The 19,180-nt window shown below is 33.4% G+C and overlaps 8 protein-coding genes across 8 annotated transcripts; 3 read left to right on the top strand and 5 right to left on the bottom strand.

Moving 5' to 3' along the window:
* Positions 1-111: 111 nt before the first annotated feature.
* On the top strand, positions 112-845 carry RO3G_08261 (uncharacterized protein; the record flags this gene model as incomplete). Its single annotated transcript, XM_067662851.1, has 5 exons — positions 112-163; positions 222-292; positions 354-507; positions 566-654; positions 720-845. 5 exons carry the CDS (start codon positions 112-114, stop codon positions 843-845), a joined length of 492 nt encoding a protein of 163 aa, XP_067518952.1.
* A 1,992-nt stretch (positions 846-2,837) lies between these two features.
* RO3G_08260 (uncharacterized protein) lies at positions 2,838-4,392 on the top strand (the record flags this gene model as incomplete). The annotated part of the gene is made up of 7 exons (XM_067662850.1): positions 2,838-2,870; positions 2,931-2,994; positions 3,050-3,325; positions 3,387-3,615; positions 3,671-4,000; positions 4,064-4,220; positions 4,285-4,392. The coding sequence occupies 7 exons, from the start codon at positions 2,838-2,840 to the stop codon at positions 4,390-4,392; spliced, it is 1,197 nt and encodes a 398-aa protein (XP_067518951.1).
* Positions 4,393-4,790: 398 nt separating this feature from the next.
* RO3G_08259 (uncharacterized protein) lies at positions 4,791-5,605 on the top strand (the record flags this gene model as incomplete). The annotated part of the gene is made up of 5 exons (XM_067662849.1): positions 4,791-4,797; positions 4,852-4,900; positions 4,955-5,339; positions 5,392-5,447; positions 5,506-5,605. The coding sequence occupies 5 exons, from the start codon at positions 4,791-4,793 to the stop codon at positions 5,603-5,605; spliced, it is 597 nt and encodes a 198-aa protein (XP_067518950.1).
* Positions 5,606-6,533: 928 nt separating this feature from the next.
* On the bottom strand, positions 6,534-6,973 carry RO3G_08258 (ribosomal protein P2; the record flags this gene model as incomplete). Its single annotated transcript, XM_067662848.1, has 3 exons — positions 6,534-6,560; positions 6,625-6,765; positions 6,815-6,973. 3 exons carry the CDS (start codon positions 6,971-6,973, stop codon positions 6,534-6,536), a joined length of 327 nt encoding a protein of 108 aa, XP_067518949.1.
* A 913-nt stretch (positions 6,974-7,886) lies between these two features.
* Positions 7,887-9,363, bottom strand: RO3G_08257 (uncharacterized protein; the record flags this gene model as incomplete). The annotated part of the gene is made up of 7 exons (XM_067662847.1): positions 7,887-8,076; positions 8,136-8,233; positions 8,289-8,408; positions 8,528-8,565; positions 8,612-8,915; positions 8,995-9,076; positions 9,155-9,363. 7 exons carry the CDS (start codon positions 9,361-9,363, stop codon positions 7,887-7,889), a joined length of 1,041 nt encoding a protein of 346 aa, XP_067518948.1.
* Positions 9,364-10,907: 1,544 nt separating this feature from the next.
* RO3G_08256 (uncharacterized protein) lies at positions 10,908-14,118 on the bottom strand (the record flags this gene model as incomplete). The annotated part of the gene is made up of 9 exons (XM_067662846.1): positions 10,908-10,999; positions 11,166-11,259; positions 11,305-11,430; positions 11,481-11,569; positions 11,637-11,807; positions 11,897-12,390; positions 12,453-13,119; positions 13,180-14,004; positions 14,061-14,118. 9 exons carry the CDS (start codon positions 14,116-14,118, stop codon positions 10,908-10,910), a joined length of 2,616 nt encoding a protein of 871 aa, XP_067518947.1.
* A 500-nt stretch (positions 14,119-14,618) lies between these two features.
* On the bottom strand, positions 14,619-15,881 carry RO3G_08255 (uncharacterized protein; the record flags this gene model as incomplete). Its single annotated transcript, XM_067662845.1, has 3 exons — positions 14,619-15,528; positions 15,590-15,818; positions 15,869-15,881. 3 exons carry the CDS (start codon positions 15,879-15,881, stop codon positions 14,619-14,621), a joined length of 1,152 nt encoding a protein of 383 aa, XP_067518946.1.
* Positions 15,882-16,924: 1,043 nt separating this feature from the next.
* On the bottom strand, positions 16,925-17,376 carry RO3G_08254 (peptide-methionine (S)-S-oxide reductase; the record flags this gene model as incomplete). Its single annotated transcript, XM_067662844.1, has 4 exons — positions 16,925-16,951; positions 17,019-17,051; positions 17,107-17,303; positions 17,370-17,376. 4 exons carry the CDS (start codon positions 17,374-17,376, stop codon positions 16,925-16,927), a joined length of 264 nt encoding a protein of 87 aa, XP_067518945.1.
* Positions 17,377-19,180: the final 1,804 nt, after the last annotated feature.

Below are 19,180 nucleotides of genomic sequence, written 5' to 3'. Positions count from 1 at the left end.
CTTAATCACCCTATTGGGTTCTTTTTTTAAAGTCCTGTCCCAAGCTTAATATCAAAAATAATTGAGAAAAGCTTTTCCCTTTTATATAGAAGTTTAATCTTTGCTTTAAATATGAACGTTATTGCCAGATCTGCCCGTGTTGCTGTTAAGCCTGCTCGTTTGGGTAAAGCGATTTAAAAACGATTTGCCATTGAATTATGTTTCTCATTAATGTAAATTAGCTCGTTTCTATGCCTCCGAAGCTCCTGCTTCTTCTGATGCCCTTCGTTTGACCTTTGTTGTCCCTCACAAGGTAATTTGGACATATCAACAGCTTGTTCACAAAAGCTTTTTATTTATCAATTACATTGTAGAGCATTTACAAGGCCGCTACTGTTCAACAAGTTAACTTGGCTGCTACTTCCGGTGACATGGGTATCCTTGCCAATCACGTTCCTTCTATTGAACAATTGAACCCTGGTATTATTGAAGTCATTGAAAGCGCTGAAATCACCAAGAAGTTCTTCGGTAAAATTCACTGTTTTAACATGGAGAGCGAATGCCTTGATTAACTTTTATACTTCAGTTTCTGGTGGTTTTGCTACCATTAACCCCGATAGTACTCTCAACATTAACGCTGTCGAAGCTTCTCCTCTTGAAGAACTCTCTCTTGAAGTAATGAATACAAGAAACCAAAAGAGATATTTGAGATAACTAACGTAATATTTTCATTTATTTAGCGTGTTCAAGCCGGTCTTGCTGAAGCTCAACGCAATGCTGCTAGCGCTTCATCTGACAAGGAAAAGGCTGTTGCTAAAATCGAAGTTGAAGTTTATGAAGCTCTTCAACACGCTTTGACTAAATAAGTAATTTAATTGTATAATAAGGGATCCATAAAAGAAATAAAAGCCCCGTGTATTTTTTTTTTGTTTAGTGTTTGTATCTAATTTGCAACTGGTGATAGTAAATCCAGGTACAGCAGGTATATAAGAAAAATGATACTTTCGCGTTTTACTGAAAGGAGTACAGCAGTATATGGCCCGTAAGACCCAATGAGACTCATGATTTTTTTTACATCCGACAAAATTTTATAAAGCAATTTCCTTTTCAAGTATTGATGAATCCTATCACTTCAAAAAATGAGATTACTTTTAAATAAACTAAAGTATTCGCCTGTCAGGTCTCATAATAATAGGTCCTAGTATTGACTTATCAAAATCGAGCTTTTGACAGTGCAGAGTAATTACCCAAAGACAGATTCAAACGTTTAAAATGTTGACATGATTTAAAGAGATAAGACAAAGTTAATGAAGCCATCAACAAAGACTATTCATTCTGACTAATAGTTGTTGAGCTCAAAGCGCTTAAACTAGTTTATTGAGAAGAGGTAAAAGTATACAAGTATGCGTTTTACAGACTTTTTTTTACGTCCGCAATTATGGCTTTAAGATGTTTAACACGCTCTGTTTTTCTTTGGGAAAATAAAGCATGATTTATCTATACAAGTAAAATCTAAAACTTCATTTTGTGCCAACAGCATCAACGATGTTAACGTTGAAACTGAGAAAGATCTGAGAAAGAAGAATACAAAGACCATATTAAAGAATAGAAAGAGATATGGGGTACACTACATACAGCTTTTTTGTTGTCCAACATTAAACTAAAAAAAAAGTGTGATAAATGTTCAAACCCTGATAAGGTAAATCTTATTTCAGGTTCCTTCTAGAAAGCTAAAAAAAAAAGGCATCTCTTTGCTTCTTTGCTAATCATATGGAAGAGGCAGACATAGCTTTGAACTTTAATGAGAGAGTTACATTTATACCTTATCCTCTTTTTGCATAAGTTGCTTCAAGCAAATGTTAAAGAACAATCAATTTTTGCATCATAACTGACCTGATAAGATAAAAAGTGATAAAACAGGGGTACGCGTCGTGTTCCAAGAAAAGAAGACATTTAAAAAGAGTGAATGGAAGACTTGCTTTGTTTATTCATCGTTTTTTTTTCTTTTAGTTTAAAAACATGCGTAAAAAGAAAAAAAAAACTTATTGTCTCGCTCTCTGGTCCTCTTCTTTCGCTATTTGCTCTTTCATTTATGGACATGGCTATACTCCCGGCTTCATTAAGCCTTTCTAAACAACAGTCAATTCTACACTGTAAACAAAACTCTTGCCGTTCTCTTCTGAAAAGGAAGCAGAACTAGGCTGCAATCGATGATTGCTTTACTTTTCGGAGGTAAGCGCTTTTATTCTTATGTTGTTTATGTCTTGATGACTGAGACTGACACTTCATATACCCTATCAGTATATCAGGTCAAATAAATATAAATTTTGTCATTGATTATTCTATCCTGCTTTAAGACATTTAATATTTGGGAAATCACTTGACATGAAATGTCTGTAAATCTTAGTGAATCTTTATGATATCAAAGGAAAACAATTTATGACTAAATTGGTTCAAAATCATTATTTTGAAACCTACAATCTACATAAATGAGCAGCCTATATAACCTAAACTCTCTTTTCCCATGCTAGAAAATTCATAGATTCTCAGTTAGAGATCTCATAAATCATTACAAGTAGTCTCGTTAAAGATTTAATTAATGAATTTTACTACTATCTTTATCGTATACTTCCTCACATATTCTAATATTTTATGTTCTAATCGAATTCTAATGTAAAATATTGTTAAACTCATACCCAGTGCTTACTATGGAAAGCCATTTAAGCTGAAGAATACTGTGGCTTGTTATTGGTGAATATTGCATGTCGTCATCTGAGTTTGATTTGGTATCTTCATTTCCTTTGCATAGAGTTTCTATTCTTTTTTTTTTTTTTTTTTTTTTTCATTAATTGAAAAACATGGCTTCACCTTACGACGAAGAAGAACGCTTGGTAATAAATAAATTTTATTGGCTCTTCTTTTATACATATAACATATCTTTTTTAATTTAGGGTCAAGAAGACTTATTTGGCTCAGGTGATGACGACGAAATATCTGATCTTGACGGTGATCAACGTACTGTTAAATTACAAATACTTTAAATTTCTCACACTCTTTTTTCTATAATTAGCTTCAGATAATGATGAAACCGACACAGCTGCGATTGAAAAGCAATTTAATGAGCAAGAAGCTGCACAACAAGAAGCTGAACAAGCAGAGTTTGAGCAGGAAGAAGAAACAACCAGGGCTAGTTCAAAATTGCCTTCATTTAAAAAGAAATCCAGAGAGAATAATGAGGAAGAAAGAGCACGACTAGAAGAAGTTAGAAGAGAAATTCGTGAAATGAAGAAGAGTACTTCTCGTGATGATGATGATGAACAGGATAAGCCAGTTGATCCCCAACAAGGTTTGTTCGTTTGCTTGCTTTTAGGGAAAATACTGAGAAAATAGCTTTTCATTTTACATAGCATTAAGAGATGAAATTGACCGCGAATTTGCAAAAGCATTAAGCGGCGGTAAAAAGAAGAAGAGAAGACGTGATGGTGAAGATCTTGAACATGCTATGGATGACGAATTATCAAGTTTGAGAGATCGTATGAGAAATGCATGTGAGAAAGACGCTATTTCAAATGGAAACAGACAACCAGCCCTTGCCAAACTAAAAATGTTGAATGAAGTTACTGGCACTTTGACGAAGTAAATAGAATATTTTCATCTTCATAAGATAGTCGACTATAACTTTTTTTTATAGCAAGCACTTGCAAGACCTTATTCTTGATAATGGATTGTTAGATACTATTCGACTTTGGCTCGAGCCTTTACCCGATCGTTCTTTGCCAAGCTTAGATATTCAAGTGGCAATGCTTGATATCTTGGACAGGCTTCCTATCTCAGGAGAACATTTGCGAGAAAGCGGCGTTGGAAAGATTGTATACTTTTATACAAAATCACCTCGTATTGAACAACACATTAAGCGAAAAGCTGATCAACTAGTGGCCAAATGGAGCAGATTAGTTATCAAACGTAGCGAAAATTATAAAGAGCGTCGCCATACTGTTCAAGAAATGAGACATGAAGATTTGTACGTTATATACAATGCGATGAGAGAGGAAATAATTTATGTTTTTTTTTCTTTAATTTTTAGGGTACAAAAAAGAAGAAGATACAAACCGCAGGATGAACCTGAAGAAGAGCAAGCTGGAAGTAGCCGAATGCACGTTCGAATCCCTCAAGCAGTTGCTGCCGATTATGATATTGTGCCTCAGAGCATTATCAGAACAGACAAGAACAGAAATACAAAGGTATATTTAGTTTTCCTTTTGACCTTCTCTTATACTTCTACTAACATCTTTTTTGCTCTTTTAGGCTGACAATACCTTCAGAAGATTAAACAACACAATGCGTACGATCAAAACAGGACCAAAGAGAACGACACCAAAAGTGTCCATAGAAGGAAAAGACATGTCCATTTAATCACTTATTCGCTTTGTATATAAAATCCGTTTAGCACACAAAATAAACCTTCGACTAGTTTATTCAATGAGGAACAATGCGTTTTAAAATGTGTGGTTTTATAAGCTGTCATTCAACAGTTAAAGTTGCATAATTATTTACTTTTACTAATTCCATATGAATGAGAAGCAGTTTAATGATAATTTTCTTCAACTATTATTTTTGTATAACCAAGATTTGTGCTTTCTAATCTGATATACTTTACTATGAGCTTTTCATAAAAGAAAATACCCTGTTTAACATGACGTTTAAATTAATTAAGGTACTATTTTTTGTGTTACGACCAAAGTACTTTTTAAAAAGGTTTGCTTTTGTTCCTTTCCTCCTTTTTCTTTTCTACTCAAAGAAACTAAATAAAAATGTCTGGTAAATATTACATTGTCCTTGATATTAAATTATAATCTAACCATGTTTCATCAGACGAAATATATCCAGGTATTCCTCTTGAAGGAAACATTGTTAAATACGGGTAAGATAAAAAAAAAAGCTACAAGTAATCATTATTTATCTAATATAATTATAGTCGCTTTATTGCTTTGAAGCATAACATGACTGGTCGCTTCTTGACTTCTCGTAGCGGTGATTGCTATGAAACCGGTAGTGGACAACAAAAGGCAGTTACTGCCGCATGGGAACCAGCACCAGAAACTATGTTTATTGTTCTTCCTCGTCTCGGAGAAGAACGTGGTCCTGAAGAAGATGTCAACTTTGGCGACCTTATTCGTTTAAAACATGTGGAAAGTCGCGCTAACCTCCATTCTCATCCTGACTTTGCTAGTCCTCTTACTGAACAACAAGAAGTTACTTGCTTTGGTGATGACTTTACTACTGATGAAAATGATCAATGGGTTGTTGAGCAATGGTCCTTTGATGAAGCTGAAAATGAGGAATTTGATGTTGAAGATCCTGTAAGTATATATAGTTATTTCCTATAGTGTATATTTATCTATATACCATTAGACATGGTACGTTGGTCGCTCTTTCTACCTTAGACACGCTTCTACCGGTGTAACCTTGTAAGATAAAATTATCTTAAATATTATAGTCTTTTTCTAATCTTATAAAATAATACAGACATAGCCACGAAGAAACCTTTGGTGATGACACTAATGAAGTTACTGGTTATGGTAATGGCCCCGATGAAAATGATAGATGGCGAGTTGTCGTCGAATAATTTTCTGAGCTTTTATATATCTTCTGTGATTCCTTTAAAACATAAACTGCGTTTTGTTATTTCAATAAACCATTATACTCTTCAAGCTCTGTGAGCAAATTGACAACAGCTCTATGAAGATTTAGCAAAACGTTCTTCATGTGTAACTCCAAGGGTGTTAAATAGCTCAGAAATAATAATGAAATGGAATAAACAGAAGCATGCTTAATTTTGAATATTTCCGTCTGCACGAGTTTTTTCTTTTTTTATGACGACAAACAATTCAAAGGACCCTCACCTAGTACAAAGTGGACAAAGCTTAAAAGGCAGACATAGTATTACAGCGCATTCTGAGTATTGTGCGCGAGAAATAAATTCGCGAGTTAGCCTTTTTTCAAGATAAATAATATACTTATTTTTCCATTTTATTAGCATAATTGTATTTCTACTACAATTCTTTGTTTGTGTTCACTTTATATTGTATAGCTAAGTACAATGTGAGCATTAATAGGATAATAAGTTGCCGCCATGAAAAGTTTAATTTAAAGGTTTGCACATTATACAATATCATAAAAAATTGAATGTAAGATCTGGTGGCTTAAATAATGAAGTGTATTTAAGCAATGTGGTGTAAAGTGCAATTATACAAAATATGTTTAGACAACGCGTTTTTAATTAGCACCAAATCAAATCGCTTCATTCTACTCACATATTCTCTGCCGATTGTATAGGCTTATAATAGGATAGAGACGACAGACTAAGCCACATTAATATTTTCTTATGACACTTGTAATATCATAAGTCTACAGAAAAAAAAAACTACAAGTAGCTCAAAGTAGACTGAACAGCACATACATGAAAGCGTGAAGCATTTTCATTCAACGAACGGTGGATTTGCAAAATGAAGTGATTAAGATTTGAAAAGCTTTTATTTTTAGATATAAGATGTTTAGTCGAAGAGACCGAAACCCATATCCTAGAAGAGAAATAATGTTAGTACGTTTCTAATAACAGTCCATTCAATAGTAAAAAAAACTTACATCATCAGATTCTTCCTTTTCTTCGGCCTTTTCTTCAGCAGCAGGAGCATCTTGAGCGGCAGCGCCAGTAGCAGCAGCACCAGCAGCAGCAACGGGGCCAGCAGAGACGGAAGCAAGCTTGGTAGAACCTTCAGCAATAACCTGTTTAAAAAATTAGGAACCACTTTGCTTACATTATAAATTAACTTACTTCAGCAACGGTCTTGCCTTCCAAAGCCTTCAACAAGGAATCGAGACGAGCAGCATCAGCTTCGGCACCAACGGAAGCCAAAAGCTTCTTGATGTCTTCGTTAGAGGGGGTGGCGTTACCACCAGCGACGAGAAGAAGATAAGCGGCAAGATGCTTCATGGTCAAATGTCAATATTCAAAAGAGAGGGCGAACCTTCTGTTCTGATCGAAAAACTTTTTATTCTTTTGCGGTTCTTTTCGCCCTCAAATTTTTAAAATTATGACTTATGATTGGATGATTTTACTTGCGTCATCAGTGGCTGTCTAATTTTATAGTCCGAATTTGCACCTTTTTCTCAGCATTGGTCGACTCAAGCTCTTTTTCTTTTTTCTACTATAGGGGGATATGGATGTTAATTTAAATAAAGCTATTGTATTGAGAAACATAAACAGATTAGAGAAAATTGAAGAGTTTATAGTCTTCAGTGATGAATTTGTTGGGAAAACAAATGCTCTTAAACAAATAAAGACACATATAAACAATATCTTAAATGGCAATTTTGATGAAGACAGCACATACATGCAGACGTATTACACTTTCAATGCAAAAGAATGTCAAGGTGAAGTTACTGTTAAATGGAGAGAATTGTTAAATATTGGCACAACAATTTAATTGTCAGTCCAAGGTGAAGTGGAATAGTGGAACAAAATAAGATAATGACAATATATATAATAAAAATAAATTGGTCGACTCAACATGGCCCTTTCACAATATTCAAACTATCACACAGGTGGTGGAGCTCCAATACTCACCACCAAAACACAAAGCTAAATATAAGTCAACATTTTACTTTGCCTAGCAATTTATCAAACTAAACGCGCTCCGATTGGTTTTTTTTGTATTGTCTAAATCATATTTTAAACATGAATTAGGTAAATAGATAAGGAGTTTATTTCGATATAGAGGTTGCATTTGGAGAAAATACATACTCTTCTAATTGAGCCTTTCCTTTTTCTTTGTTCTGATAATCAATACTAAAACAATATACGCTCAGCTACTAATATAAACGCCCATTTAAAATAATTAGATTCTTTACCTTGCAATTGCTTTGAATTCATATTGATCACCGTTCACTATATTGAAATATCTAGGAATAAATGGCTTTCCTTTTTCTTCGCGTTTTTTGGTATCCTCGCGTTGTTTATCTTCTATAATCGTCTTTTCATTCGTCGCGGTATCCATGTCGTCTTTTAATATAGCTGATGTTACATTTGACCAAAGCCTATTTATCAAAAAGAAATCAATTTAAGCACTTCACATCTATAGACTTATATACTATACCTTCTAGATTCCATTGGCTCTTGCTTTTCCAAATCATCCACTACTTTAGGATGAATATTTGAAGATTTAACATCAAAAAATAAATTTTTATTAGACGCCTAGAATAAGAAATGTAAATAACAGTTTACATCACAGATATATATATCTACTTACTTTAGCCATCTTAATATATATCTCGTCTGACCATTGACCAGAGATTTCATACAAAACCTCGCCTGTAGATTCTTTCTTTACTCTACCATAAACACTGTTATACTGACCAGAGAAAAATCCCTATATAAAAAGAAAGAGTATAAGGATTACTGTATTTAATGCTTTTTGTTTACTTTTTTTTTTATTACCTTTGTCTTGAAATCCAGTTCACATACTAGATCGCTCGTTTTACAACGTACCGTACAGCTATCACCCAGTTCAAGAACCATTTTACCAACTTTTAAAATATTAGAAAACGCCAAGAAAACCTTATTCCAACTTACATAAAATACCCCTAGCATACACGTTTGGCATAGTAATATCATATCTTTCGTTGTATAAGTGAGTAAAGATGATGTGATTTTCTCCTTCCATAAGAGTGGCAGCGCTGTTACCCAAAAATTTTGACTTGGGACGAAGATCACCTTGAATATAAATACCATTCTCGGGACTTCCATAATAAAATGCGGAAATAGGTGGATGATGAGAAACTTGTTCTGCTATATATATGGCTTCAGTTCCATTACTATATTGATATTTGCATCGAAAGAACTCGCCCAACACAGGATTGTATGGTTTTTTCACTCCCTAAAAATATACGCAAGTTAATTTACATAGTCTCGTTTGCACAAAGTCTTTATTTGTTTATTTGTTTATTATTTCATACCTTTGGTTTGATATGCCATCCTGATAAGAAATAACGAACGACGTCAAGAAATCTAACAGTTGGATCTGTTTTTTTACTGGCTCTATACAAGAGTAGATAACACGTCATTATGTATTTTGCTTCAATATATATGTATGTATATAGACTGATTTTTTTTTACTCTAATAATAAGTCAGGATGACTCATAAAGTCTGTCACTCTTTCTAACATTGACCTTGGTTCAAGTACAAAAGTAGGTAAAGTAACTCTGTGTAAATCCATGTCTTTTCTCAATTGGCTGATAATACCCATAAGAATACTTTTAGAATTATCTTCTAAAACTTCAGTACAATCAGGATCTCCATCAGCTGCTCCTCCACGACCAAGCATTATAAATAAAGTTTATTAAAGCGAGAAAAAAGAGATAGAAAAAGAAATAAAAGAGAAATAAAAAAAAAGCTTCCTAATTTTCTGAGGACGAGCCAGTAGATTACAAGCCAAGATTAAATCACCGCCATTGCTACTCCAAGCAAAAAAAAAAAAATGTCCTTTGCTCGATATGTGATTGTATTGGGGTTTTGAATTATTTTAGTTCTCATCTTTCTTTATCTCAAGCCGCATAAGACCTGTCTTTTGGTCTATCATTACGGGGATTTTAAGTTGAACGGAAAGAACTGTGGACAATTTGTTACAGCACACACTCTCTCATATTTGGCGCGCTTATTAGTAATTCATGATGGATGGGCACCCAGCTTAATATTTTAAAATAATCAACAATGCAGTATTGAGCTTCTATTTCATTCAGAGATACACTCAACTCATCACAGCATGCGAATTCTCCTCCTTCTTCCATTCTTAGGTGTGTGACACCAAAAAAAAAGCTAAACTTTTGGGGTGCAATTTTGCCAATTAAAAAAAAAAAAAAAAAAAAAAAAAAAAAAACTGAAACCGCATACATAAAGAATCGTTCTGAATAACGTATAAGCACTATAATTGACAAAGTCGATCACAGGAAGCAGATGAATCCAAAATTGACATTTGTCTAGTAGAAAATAAAATTAAAGTGACAATAAAAAAAGTTTCAAATGCTACAGCGTTATGTGTATTTCATCAGTATCAAATCGAAAGTTCTTGATATTAATGAAAGTAAATGTTAAAATTCATATTTCTATTATCAGAGCATTATAGTTCCTACTTGTTGGATCACTAAAGTAATATAAAAGATTTTGTCAACGAAGCCGTATTATTAAAATTAAAATTATCGGATATTATCATATAAATGGGAATAATATCACAAATATACAAAGCTGATAAAAGACCTTTTCTTTTGACTATTCGATAAAGTAGCTAGGCTGAAGGCTATCAGCTTAAAGATTAATAATTTCATTGGCGACAGAAGCCATACAACACCGCAACGGTTTTCTTACATTTGGGCTTAAAAACAATTTAAAGTTGATTGTAATAATAATAATAATATAAATATTGCAAAGGAGCTCACTGTGTAATAACTGGGCAGTTAGATTTGCTATGTATTTTTATCCCTGTTTATCAGAAATTATGACATCTGAAGGACAAAGATTGAAACAGATTAGACAGATTATTTAATGTGTTCTCATACAATTTATTATGTAAAATGGGGTGAAAAAAATGTAGATCATTAATTAAACATGTTTAAAGAAAAAATTTGCTGTATTAAGTATATGACTCATGTACTTTTGATGAGTATATCAAATTTTCCTTTAAAAAATGGTTTGATGAGTAATACTTATATTTTAGAGTGCACTTACCCAGCACGGGAATAAAATAATTGAATATTTCTTTACAGAACCGCGACTTGTATTGATCCGGAGGTACTATAGTTACTTCTTTCTTTGATATTGTAGACTTTCCTTTTGATTCAATCTTTTTGTACCAAGTGTAAGCTCCAATAAAATCTAATTGGAGTTGGTATGTTTGCATAAACTTTTTCGTTGTGCCTTACCAACGATACCAATAGTTATTTCGCGTTTTTCTTGATCAATACCCACTAAGAGTGAATAATCCATAATATTACATTTTGATAAAAATTCCGTATCATTCAATATCGCCTCGTCTAATAAAGACTTTTGTTGTACTAGTAATGTTGTTCTAAATCCTATTATATACATATACATATCTTAGATGAAAACTATGATAAATCATTTCAATCTTACCATCTATCCAGTCCTTGTCCCACAAGGTTATATTATCTTGCTGTTTATGTGAATCTTCTACTTGCCGATCATGTATCCCTTTAAAGTCAAATTTCTAAAAAGAGAGATAAGAAAAATAACGATATGTTTACACTCTTACCTGAATAATATGTTGATCATAAAACAAATGCTCCATGACTAAAACGTCGAGATTTAGTATCGTCTTTTGTGTGTTTTTGATTCGAATTGTAAAAAATCCAAATATTTTTGCTAATACAGAAGGCACCTATTGAAATACATAAGCAATCATTCTTTTGTATATGAATTGATTTGTACTTGAGTAGACTTTTTTAAATGATCAAAGTATTTTGGTGCAAACTTTAAAAATGCATCCTTTTCCGAAACGTTCCATATATTCATCATTTCTTTAACCACAAATCTATCATCTGCGGGGTACTTTAGTTCTTTATATGGAACAAGTAACCTACTTACCTTGTGTCTTGTAAAAATGGCTTTTACTTTTACCACCAGTCGCGACCCAAGGTTGACATCGACAGAGAGATTCAATCATTGTTTGATGTATACCATATTGTCTACGAAGTGCTTCAAATTCATTTGAATAATACACGATACATGTAAATTCCGTATCATTATGAACAAATTCTATAAGCATGAGGATGTTACATACATCATCAAGAAATATATTGAAAGAGATTTACTGTGTTGAATGTGAGGGCTGCCCTGACTTTTACTATTCAACATGGAGGTCATTTTAAGCTCTTTTGTTTGCTGCTCTATCGATTCAGTTACTTGCTGCTTTTCTTGTTTTTTGTTCCAAGGAAGAAACCCTTTTAATTCTTCTAATCGTTCTTCACTCACACTTGATTTACAGACCTCGATGATCATGGTACGAAGAGAAGAAGATTCTGTGTTAGTGGAGGGACATATGCATTTGCGTTCGATAGAAGAATAGTAGCCATCAATGACCTGATGGCGATTAGAAGGTATAGCCAATTTCTCTGAAGGAACAGACAAAAATGCCATGTTTGGTGCAGATACATCTGGTTTTTCGGTTGATTTTTCTTCTTGAATGAGCTCTTGTATATATTCATTTGAACTACATAAAATTAAACACCATTTCATGTTATTAATAGTGTAATACCTCAAAGTATAAGCAATAATGGAAGTAGGTTCATCTTCTCGTACAAGCACTGATGATCCAGGAAAACTATGTACTGTATTTTGTCTGTAAAATTATGTATATACTTGGTTAGATTCTCTTTTAGAAGCTATCTTTTATAAGCGAACCTTATATAGTCTGGCTTATCCCATGCACAATCATCAATCACCTCTTGACATTTTTCCCTTTGCCATTTTTCCAAATAATCTAAAATGAGTTGAGACTGAACTCCAAATTGTCTTCTAAAGTCATTCAATTCGTTCAACTTGGTTTCCCTCAACGCTTTGAGCATTTCTTGCTGATCCTTTTCAATCCGGGTTCGCAGTATGCCGATTTCTTGCCCCCAATTATCTTTCTCTACTACCACTGATGCGTTTCGCATTTTTCTCCTATTTTCTGCCTTGATGTAATGACTCAATAAGTCAAGATGAGTCAAAACTGCCTCAAAAAAGGTACGCACATCATCTGTAGCCAGCACTCGCTTCCATAGATTCAATGTGTTTGGATTTAACCTAGGCTCATCTGTGCCGTAGTTTACTGTTGAAGGTATCTGAAAATGAGGTATACGTATCACATAAGGCTCGTTCTGCTCATGCACAAGCCGAATAGTGAGACCATTCAAATGGAAATGATAATCAGACAATACAGCATGACAGCTGAAGCACACAAATCGTGTATCATAGAGCAACAGCTCTAAATACTTTGCAAAAGACATGACCAAACTTTCATCGGAGACCGTCATTGGCTGACTCGTTTGCTGGCAGCTCTGACATGATACCCAGTTTGTCCACTGGTCTTTTTTAAACAATTGCTTTTTCTCCTTCTCCTCTTTATAAAAGTAGACAACAATCTTACCATTACCGTGAGCATAAGTATATATGTGATCTGTAAAGGTGCCAGTACAATAGTGATCTACATTAGAAGGGCATCCGTCTTGCTGCGTCCACTGACAAAGCCTTTGACCTAGGGTATGATCTGATTGTGATTGGAAGTAACTGTATTCCTCTAAAAGGGGACCAACGCAGGGACGATCGGCGCACCCTACAGGATAACAAACAAAGGTCACAATCAGACTCTGGTGTCTTTTGAAACTAGCGAGTGATTCTGTATCAAGCAAAAAGTGTTGAAGACATGCATTTTCAACGTTATTTTCTGGTTTGTCTTCTACTGATTTCCAAGATAAAAATGAAGAGGATCTTCTTTGTGTCCGCACTGTCTTTTGAGTTCTGGTCTCTTGTGCAAGTCGGTCGAAGAGCGGCGGAGAAGGAAATTTGCATCCTGCAGAAGTCGAGATCAGTGCATGATTCATCTTTTCCTTGAGCTCCAAGAACGTGTTTTTCGGATTCTCTTTGGGTTCTTCTGGTTTGGTGAGTGAAAATCGTCTTTTGAGACTTTGTCCTACCTCAGCAGAAGAACGCGCAGAAGTAAGCTTTTTGATCCAATAAAAAAAGCCTTGATTATTATTGTTAACTACTGTCGCTGGTGATGGCTTGACGGATGATGTAGGTTCTGTATAGGTTAATAGAATTTGATGATCTCGCATGAGATTTGTTTCTAGGTAAATACAATATGTCAAATAAACAATGGACTGGAGTAGATTCATGAATGTTTCCATCATCCTTTCTTTTAATCCATAAATACGGATGGTTCCACCTGCAGGGAAACGAAGAGATTGGCCATCTACCATTATAAATAATCAGCTTTCTTTCTCTTTGAAAGCTAGTTTCCATAGTTACCAAAATGTAGTGGGTTGCCATGATACACATCAATTAAAAACTTTGAATCATTAGGCATATGTGCTGAAAAGAACTGAACATGAATTTTTTCTTCTTTCGTCATGTGATGCGAATGAAATGCTTCAAATAATTTGAATACAACTGTATCAAGCAGCACTTGAAGCCAAGACATGGGTATATTTAATTCTTGTAGCCAGTGGGTGAGTAAATTAGTGACATGTTTCTTTGAAGCATTGTCCAGGCTATTGTCTATAGTTGGTAAAGGTTTAATATATCGTTTCTCGATACCTTTCAACTTGGTCATTTCAAGTAAAAAAAAAGAAAAGAAAAGAAAGAAAAAAGCGAGAAAAAAAAAAGCGAGAAAAAAAAACAAGAGAGAAAAAAGAAACATTGTAGTACAAAAGGGGACCAATTTGTCACTCGTACTTTCAATTGGAGCATATATGTCAAAGAAGAAAAAAGTTATTAAACCAGACATTAAAAGATGAATACATTTTAATATGAAGACAGGTCATAATAAGTTGTTTTATACAATAAAAGAAGTGGAAATGATTGTATTTAAAATCCAGAGACAAATACTAATTCTTGGAAACAACGGCCTTCAGTGAGGAACTTTGCTTGGTCACCAATTGTGATTTCAGCAGTTGCTTTGTCCAACCATTGATAGATGTAAGGTTTGACCACGAATGCCTGTACGATTTTTCTGATAACAAACGGTATTTCTGCCAAGACGTCGATTTTGTCAATCAAATTCTTGATCTCGACGACCATCACGATCGTCACATCTTTTGTTTCGTCACTTTCTTGTTCTTTTATTGTCTTGCCTTTCCAAGTCAACTTGACTCGCTTTGGAATATCATATTCTGTTTCAGTATCCTTTTCCAAGTCCATCAATTCCACATGGTTATCCACAGAGACACAGATAAGCTTATTATTTAGAACAAGTGATCCTTGATTGATATTGACTGAACCATATTGTTTAGTGGTTTGAAATTGCATCATCCCAATAGAAGCTTCCTTAGAATGGAAATCGATAAAGTTCCAATTAGAAGCGATCAGCTGAGGTTGCATACCTTGAATGGCATGAACAAACATACCATCGCCTTCTATTTCATGCACTTGATGATTGATGATAAATGTGCCTTTGGATTCAGCGCGTGGCCAGAACTTGTGTGAGACAAAGCCGGCGGCAGAGGCATTGTCACCGCCCAAGTAAGTTTTCCCTTCGCCTACTTTGAAACCTTTATCAACACGCTTGAATTCTAAGGATACCACAAGCTCAGGATGAGTAATGTTGACCTTATACACTTTTTGTGCAGTATCCAATTGAATGCTGAAAAAGTCGGTCTTGACTGAACGTTTATCAGCAGAGAGTTCAAATTTAGACATGGTGATATTTTTAAAGATGCTTGTGTTTGTTTCAGGATCGTAAAATCTGCAAGTAAATGAAATGGTAGGATTCCATAAACTATGTAAAGCGGAGAAATATATAAATACATTTTTATATGTCGCACAGTTGTCTTTTCTACCTTATGTTGGAGTGAATCAATTGAACAAAAGCAAAACCGCCCTTTCTTGTGGTAGTGTAAAAGACTTGGTTTTCTGTAGAAGAGCCAGAAGCTAAGGTCCATTGGAGATCATTTTCATCAAGCGGGGTATAGTATTGATCATCTTTTACTGTCTCAGCTACTGTTTTAATAGACTCCACAGTTGCACCTAAGCCGGTGACATTGGATACAGTGCTTGTAATTTGAGAAACTACAGTAAGTTAGTACAACAAAACAAATAAATAGAAAGTGAAGCATTACACCAAGAAGACATGAGATAGAATAAACGAAATTAAGAAGATGAATAAAAAAACGATAGCAAAATGAGAAAGATTTGTGTTCTGCCTTTTTGTTTATTCTGGGTTATTGTGACGTTGATCAGCTTCTGTAACGTGATACAATGCTTATTTCTTGGGTTTTATCAAAGGAATGTAAAAAGAACCTTTCTTTCTTCTTAGGTTTGTATAGCATTAACACGATTATTTATGCTTCTGGTAGAGAATGTATAATTCGCATATAACATTGAAGTATATATTAATGAGAAACTAAAGAATAACTCTAAATCAATTAATATAAGATTTTCTTAACCTTTAAACAAACCAAACTGGGCTTTAAATGTAAACCTACACGTAAAATGAATTTTACACGCGTTTTTTGCATAATATGTACTCAACAGCGATATAAAAGTGAGAAAAAAAACATAATTCAGGAAGGTTCACTTTTATCAATTGAAGTTCAATGAATATACCCTTAAAAAAATAATTGTATATCATTAGTCTCTTGTATTTTTGTGTAATTTAATGAAGACTTTATTACTTAATTCATGTCCATCAGCACGTTCGATATAACTGTAAATATAGCTGAACATCTAAATAAACTATCTAGGCACATTTATCTGCTCTAAAAAGTATGTGTTTTATATAAAGATTTTATCGTTTTGGAATAGTTGTCTTTTTCGTAGCTTTGTATCACTTTACTCTGTGAGTAAAAATAAGAATAAGGCTATTCTTAGTGATCTAAAGTTGTGAAAGTTTTAGAATGTGGCTCTCCTCTAATTTGTTGAATTAATATTATACTCTGCATGCAAACACATTCATCACTTATTTTTTTCTCGTATACAAAAAAAAACTTATTTCTAGAATCAGCTCAAGTACATGCCACAAATCATATAAATGTATGGAATGTGGCATTGTAGTCATATCATTGTCCTTCTCTTCAAGATTAATCATTGGACTTTTTTGAAAGATTTTATAGCTTGCTGCCGATGGACCAAAAAATACAAGTGAATATTTTAATAGATAGCTTATCCTTTTTATTTTACCAGCGCAAGAAATGAGTAGGACACTAGATTAAAAAGGAAAATTTAAACTTTTTCTTTTTTTTTTGCCACGCAATCTATACAAAATATTACCTCATAACCGTTTGGGTTCTTATCCAAATATTCCTATCCAGATCAACGTTAGCTATCGAAATATCTGAATAAATTCCTTTCTTATTACTTGATGGTAAGTTTCAGCATCATAAAATTTGCCTGCTGGCACGATCTCTGTTACAATCTTCCTACCTTTGTAATGCTTTTCTTGAACTTCAGATGTCACCCTTTCAGCAATTGATTTTTGTTCATCAGAATGATAAAATATAGCAGATCTGTATTGAGTGCCAACATCGGGGCCTTGTGCATTCGCAGTAGTAGGGTCTTATTTTTTTATATCGTAAAAATGAGACATGCTATTACAATACATTATCGTATATGTTGTTTTACCATGCATCCTATAAAAGAATTCTACTAGAGTATCATAAGATACTTTCTTTGGATTGAATTCAACTTCCAATGCTTCTGCGTGGTTTGTTGTTCCCGAGCAAACCTGTATTTTCTCTAAATGTTAAAATCATAAGTGTATAATAGGTGTGTGTTATCAGCAACCTTTCTATAATCAGGATCTGTAGTGTTTCCACCAATATATCCTACTTTTGTATGAATATCAAATTGTTGAAAATGCTTTTTATAAAGGTGCTCAACTCCCCTATCATATATATTAGCACACATATATGTATATAATTCTGAATAGATTACCAAAAGCATCCAGCGGCGAATGTGGCTTTTTCGGTAGACATGATTATAGTAGAAAAAGGGTGATGTAAAAAAGAACGAGATAAAAATGAGATTGTCATTTTTATAAAAAGATAAAAAAAAAAGAGGCGTGGGTATCTATTGTGTCAGTTATTCATTATTCACGTCATACAGTACAAGGAAAAACTATTCATGCGATTTATTTAAAAAGTTTTCCTCTTGTCTGTCTATGTAATCATTACATTTTGCAAATCATATAACAAACGCGTAACATTTTTTTTATATAAAAATATATCTCATGCAAAACTTTACTTATTTTGGTAATACGAATTAAGCAGACTTTATACTAAATAAAAAATGAATCTTCTTGATTAAACAGCAATTATTACGACTTTTGATATTGTTGAAGCCATCATTAAACATCTTTTTTTTTCTTTATTTACATGTGTTTAAATTGCATGACAAAATGTTGATGAATGGAATAAGTGGCTTAAATAGTTTAAATACTACTTTATATATTAATTTGGTGATAATACCAATAGTCCTCTGTGATTCTCGATGCTTTTGGTTCCTGTTTATTATCAAGGTATTTTCAAGTAATATGCTTACTGCTTGATGGTGTTATAAATGGGAACAATGGTTTTCATTGTTTGTTAGGCACAGTGTAACCCTTCTTGTTATCTTTTCCAAAATTAGGGTTTTGTATGTTGGATCAATACATTTTAATGCACATTAAAAGTATAAAAAAGTAGTAAATGGTGGTATGAAATAGCTATCAGATTACATGGTTTCATTCAATCATCATTTCGGAAACATAACGATTGAGCTTAATTGGACGCGTTAACCTATTTCTGGATATACAAAGATATCTTTGTCTTTAATAGCTTTTTATTAAAAATGATTGAGTGTGTTTATGATTCATCAAAATGTTTATCAAACGTACTTCTTTTTTCATTTTCTGTCGATATATAGATTGGCATTATCACATATCCAGTTTTTGTACGAGTAAGGGACTTTTCAAAAGAGAAGCTTGGTATATTATTGAATAAGACATCTATGAATAAAATAACAAATCTTCCAAACATACAACACAATCAAGATGTATTAACATAATTGATAAAAAGAAATAAAGCCAAAATCATGTCAATAGTTGCAAAGGGACTAGGAGGATATTTACAGCGATATATTTTTTTCTTAAAAAAGACAAAATAATATACATTTAGCAAGGAAGCTGCCGCATGCTTTAGAAATATGTTATGGCATTCATACAATATAAACTAGGTTAAAAACGAAAAAACATTGAGATACAACCCAGATTCTATTGTTCAACGCAAGTGAACTAAATATATTTCAAGTCGAACTTAAAATAAATGTAGCTTTTATAAAGGAACAGCTATAGGAGATGATTAAGTTAAATATATGTACTCCATGTTCAAGCTTCATATATCCCACCTTTGATTGTCTATCAACTTTATAGCATGTTTTATAGCTTCACTGATTTT

This window comes from Rhizopus delemar, genomic scaffold (genome assembly GCF_000149305.1).
Source record: "Rhizopus delemar RA 99-880 supercont3.6 genomic scaffold, whole genome shotgun sequence".
Taxonomy (NCBI): Eukaryota; Fungi; Mucoromycota; class Mucoromycetes; order Mucorales; family Rhizopodaceae; genus Rhizopus; species Rhizopus delemar.
This window is presented reverse-complemented; position numbering and strand designations above follow the sequence as displayed.